Here is a 5,636-nt window from a genome sequence, read left to right on the forward strand (position 1 = left end):
TTTTTTTTTTTTTTTTTTGCATAGTACTATAATTTGAATTATAATCTACAGTTTGATACCAGTTATTGACATAAATTCATGAAATAGTAGTTCAATAGAATTTTGAATGCGAGTCAACAAACAAGATGACATGGACTTTTACCTGTGACCCATCTCGAAAAGGTTAAAAGGTTGTGTAGATAATGAACTGTTAACAGTCATTTTAAAGGTTAGAGGTAATGATTTGATTAAATAAATCAAGTTGATGTTATTAAATTAAAAGCACTTAAAGAATGTCGCCAATCACTTGTATTGTGTGTGTAGAATAAACTACATAAGTATTACAATAACGAAATCTAGAGTTTAATGTTTCAAAAGACAGATTTTGTATTTGTTATACATTATAAATGTTAACAATCAAATATTGCCAAATGGTTACTTTTGCCTTTGAGTTTAAAAATAAAACTAAGTTGATATATTTTCAATTTTGCAAAAATGTTTTATAACTGATAATGTAAAAGTATAATTTTTATGTTTAACATGTAAATATAATAGGTGGTTCTTTCACTTTGATTTCCAGTGAAGTTGTTGTGAGTATAATATTGTACCTGGCAAAACTATGTTACGTATCTGATGTTAGATGAAATTAAATTTAAAGCTTATTTCCTAGTGAGGAAGAGTATGGAAGTATTTTAGAAGATGAGAGAACTACCACTATGTCAATTGATGGAGTTTCTGATGATGATCTAATTGAAGAATCTGGAAAGCTAGGTTTTCTTCTTTCACTGCTGAACCAGCTCAGAGAAGAAGGTCATCGCACTTTGGTATTCTCTCAGTCAAGAAAGATTCTTGACATTATCCAGCGAATTCTCACCAATAGGTATGTAAAGTGTCAGTGGTCTACCTTGATTTCTGGAGTTTAGCTCTTTATAACCTAGAACAGTATGTACAGAACTAAACTTGAATGAAACTGTTGTTACAAGAAAATTAAGAGATTTGGAAAGTTCAGCTGTACAATTTTATTTTATTTTTGTTTCCTTGTTTATTTCTAGCATTTCATTTCACATTCAGTCTTTGGAGTAGTTTTTTTTTTTTTCACTCACATTTACATAGATTTGCCTGCTCCCTCTATCACATCATTTTAATAGTACTACAAGTTTATACTGAAAATGGATTTGTGTTGTTTTGAATGACTTATTAAATTCTTTGAATAACTATAAAATTTAGAAATTTAATTCCAACACACAATTCAATGCATTACACAGTTTATCAAAAATATTTTTTAATCCATTCTGTATGTTTTAATGATATAGTTATTTGTACTTTTTTATTGTTTTTACTGTTATGTAAGAGAACTATTACAACTATTAATGCAAAGAATGGTTTATCTAGAAATAATTTGACTTTTATATCTACAGAAATAATCGTACTTGTTTAGAATGAGGCTTAACCTTTTTCTTTTCTTTTTTACATGTAATTTTTAAATTTGGTGAGAATTTGTATGGATATGAATCTACTTGTGACACCAGGTGTTTCTTGAAAAGTGATTTAAGTCTCATTTAAAAAATACCTTACAGGTGTGTTAAGGATTCTTTTATTACCATTATCTCGGTTTTATTTTTTGTTCTTGAATCCACTAACAGATAAGTATATTAAATATCAATATACCTTTTTTGGATAAATGTTTCATGAATTTTAATATTTATATACAGAGAATGGAAAGTAATGAGAATAGATGGGACAGTCACCAGTCTTGTAGAAAGAGAAAAGAAAATCCAGACTTTCCAAGAAGACCCATCTTTTTCAGTATTTCTTTTGACCACACAGGTATACTGTGTTCTTTTAAGTCTTAAGTGTTAAAATTACATTATTCTTTGACCTGCTTTGATGCATCTAACTTGTTCATATATCAACCCTTAAAATGCTAGATATACTTCAACATTAGCCTTCTTAATTGTGAGGAAAAACTGGTATTTTATCTTTTATTTGTTTTTTGTTTTATTATCATACTAAAACCTGGTGTTTAGTATAATGTTTTCTAAACTCATGTTTATTTTGTTATTTGTTACTAGATGAAGTTAAATCAAGAAATGTTATTGGGGAGTGAACATTGTATTAATGCTATATCAAAAGGTATATTATAATAGTGAATAATAAGCAACTTAACCTGTCAGTGTATGTATTAAAATGACCAATCTTAGGACAAACAGATATTAGCTAATGAAATAAGTTTGAATTTGCAGGTTGGTGGAGTTGGTCTCACATTGACTGCAGCCAACAGGGTGATTATATGTAAGTGGTTTTAGAAATTAACTTGAACCTATAAGGATAAGAGTACTATGTTGGTAGTGTGTTTGCTTTCATATTTATATATATTTTAATGTTTCAAACTAAATGAACTGCTGAGGATAGGAAGCTTTGATAGAACCTGAAAAACATTTACTTTGTTTTACACTTACAAATGTGTAGAATGGTTTGATTTGAAATTGATTTTCTTGGTCAGTTTTTTATTCCATTAAAATTTTCCTGCGCATATGCCTGTTGTACTTCATCTTTTCTGTGAAAAATGTTTTATAGTTTCACTATATTAAACATCCAATATTACGTGTGAAGAAACTTCTGCAGAACGTTTTTGTGTTAATAGTAGTATCATACATAATGTACAGAAATGTATTAGTTACTGATCTCTATATGTCATTACATTTTAAAGATGTTCTCTTACAGCTACTGTACACAAAACATGTTCTAATTATCTTAGATGATCCAAGTTGGAACCCAGCAACTGATGCTCAAGCTGTTGATAGGGTGTACAGAATAGGACAGAGAAGTTCAGTTGTGATCTACAGACTCATTACGTGTGGAACAGTGGAAGAAAAAATTTATCGTCGTCAGATTTTTAAAGATTCTATCACCAGACAAACGACAGGAGGTAACAAAGATCCACACAGGTATTTTATTTTCAGGATGTGTAACAATGCCTAAATTTAAGTTTTGACACTGTTGAACTAGTTGCTGTAAAATATTTCCTTCCTTGAGTTGTATAAAAGAAGAAAAGTAAGTTTTTGACATGCCAGATCTGTTGACAATCTTCTTTGTAGTAAAAGATTTAGCTTGTTTGACTTAGTTCAAAAAGTTACTTGTGTCAGAACTAATATTTATTTTTAGGTTTAGGTACTATTTTATTGCCGTAGTTCTTCACATTTTTCTAAATTCCGCTGTAAAAGTTAAAATCAAATTATTTTAAGTGTGGGATGAGTAGATACTTTAAAGATGCTTACTATATTTTTGGAGCAGGTATTTCACAAGACAAGAACTGCGAGAATTGTTCACCTTGGACAATCCTCGACATTCTTCAACCCAGTTACAACTGCAAGAAATGCATGCTCACCAGCGTGTAACAGACACGCAACTAGACTCTCACATTGCATTTCTATATTCTCTTGATATTTTTGGAATAAGTGATCATGATCGCATGTTCTCCCATGAAAGCACCAAAACAGAAGAAGATCAGGATGATGGAAAGATAGGAGAAGAATTCATTAAACAGAAGGTATTTACATGTAATTAGGTTCTTTATCATTTTCATGTAACTCGTATTTTCTTTACTTTACCTGTTAATTTGTTTTCCAAATCACCAGTTTCTGACTCACTTAACCTGATTTTCCTCATAACTCCCCTGTTCTGACTTTAGTATTTCATTTTTGTAGCTTCTATTTTTAATTAATTGTACCTGTACATAAAGAGAAAAAAAGTCACATTCTATTTACAATTTAATATGGATCTTTCTTCTTTTAATAATGGAGTTGCTCTCAATTGGATCATTTTCAAACTTTAAATAATCATGTTGTTGCATGTTTGAATGTACAAACTCGTAAAAAATCTCCATCAAAATTAATAATATGATTAAAAGTTGACTCTATAGTTTACATTTTGAGTTTTTAAAGACAGTCGCACGAAGAATCACATCTTGAACTTGGACATTTTGAAAGTTTCCAAATAGGCCTTTAGGAGAATAGATATGTTTGCACTTTGATCTGATTGTGCAGCTTTCAATACACTTGTGCATTTGTATACATCTTTTCCATGCTTTTTCTTAAACAACTCAATTTTTTGTCTTTTAGACATTTAATAAAATTGAACTATGTGGAATGTAGCTATTTTTTTTATCATCATTGTAATTCTATCAAACATGAAAAATGCATCAATTGCAGCTATTATTAAAACTTCTATTGAAATTGCAGGTAGAAATGGCTCAACAATTAGTACAGATAGAATCCAGCCAAATTCTCAAAGAAAACAGTGAAGCCAAAAGATATGCTCGGCCTTTTTCTGTCCCCTTGATTTCATCAAAGAAGTCCTATGTTCCAGGTAATTTATAGTTTAGGAGAAGTTGAATCAAGTTATTTTATGAATAAACCATTGTTTTGATGAACAAGACCATAATTATGTGAAGGATATATCATTCAGACACCTAAAAATGAGTTTATGAAATAGCAGTAAAGCATACTAAAAAAAAACAAATTTCTTAAATTATCTCCCTGTGGACATTTCATAATTTTTGGGATGCTAAATGGCTACTATAGGCCTTAATTGAAACAGTTAATTTTTCTGTCCTGAATTATTCCACTGCGAAATTTGTAACTTCTTTGTCTTACTCTGATTATTTCTACTTCTTGTATTTTATAACAGATTCATGGAATACTATTTTTATCTAACAGAAATCAGAGTATTCTTTTTATGATATACTCACAGTCAAAATCTAGTTACTATGTGTAACTCATTGTATTGCTCTTAGAAATGGCTATAGACTTGTTTTTTGCTTGAATTATATTTTATTTGTGTTGAACATTATTTTTTCTTTGCAGATCGGTATAATCCTCCATTGTTTCCTGATGTCATAGATTTGACTAATTCCACCAGTGCAAGGTTGCCAACTGATCTCGCAAGGTCTACAACCTCTGAGAATGACACTGTAGCCTTAAACTCCAATAACTGCCCAGATGATAAGGTGAATATAGATAGCCCACAGAAAGATCTGTCACCAACAAAAACTTCTGAGGAAGAAAAAGAAATCCAAGATATCAGTTTGTACAACTCTCCTGCTGTGAAAGTAGTATCTGATTTTGTGGACCTGACTGTCCTCGATGAAACAAACAAACAATCAACAATGGAGGATGAAGTACTGAATAAGACATTGGCTGACTTAAGAATAGAATCAGTGAATTACAGTGATGTGAGCCACATATTTAATTTTATTGTTTATTGTAACAATGTTTCAGTGAATAATATATGAATTTGTAGTCGACTTTTAGCTTCTTGCTGATGATTAGATCTGGCAAACAGTAGTTGTAATATAATGTCAGGTTAAAGTAATGATTTCTACAGCTTTTAATCGTTATCAATTGCACTACAGAGAAAGCCAACATTTGGAACATTTATACCTGTTTAGATTTTTTTTCCCTCATGACTAATGAATTATGCATCTTTACGAATATTTAAATACAAATTTAAAGGTACTGTACATAAATTAGAAGGAAATTTTATACCTAGGTGTTAGTGTTTTGTTTTCGTTAAGGTTCCCAATACTGTACAAAATACACTTTCTTATGTCATGAGACACTATACAAGTATTTTCATATTTACAGCTTTTAATATGT

The 5,636-nt window shown here is 30.1% G+C and overlaps 1 protein-coding gene across 1 annotated transcript in view; it reads left to right on the top strand.

Moving 5' to 3' along the window:
* LOC106472664 (DNA excision repair protein ERCC-6-like) overlaps positions 1–5,636 on the top strand; it is a 49,059-nt gene that overhangs the window by 23,465 nt on the left and 19,958 nt on the right. The window contains exons 11-17 of the mRNA XM_022401219.1: positions 650–859; positions 1,692–1,806; positions 2,223–2,271; positions 2,738–2,927; positions 3,274–3,529; positions 4,221–4,347; positions 4,845–5,243. Coding sequence (XP_022256927.1) covers positions 650–859; positions 1,692–1,806; positions 2,223–2,271; positions 2,738–2,927; positions 3,274–3,529; positions 4,221–4,347; positions 4,845–5,243 — 1,346 coding nt within the window. The remainder of the gene's footprint in view (positions 1–649; positions 860–1,691; positions 1,807–2,222; positions 2,272–2,737; positions 2,928–3,273; positions 3,530–4,220; positions 4,348–4,844; positions 5,244–5,636) is intronic.

The sequence above is a fragment of the Limulus polyphemus genome, unplaced genomic scaffold (genome assembly GCF_000517525.1).
Source record: "Limulus polyphemus unplaced genomic scaffold, Limulus_polyphemus-2.1.2 Scaffold5502, whole genome shotgun sequence".
NCBI lineage: Eukaryota > Metazoa > Arthropoda > Merostomata > Xiphosura > Limulidae > Limulus > Limulus polyphemus.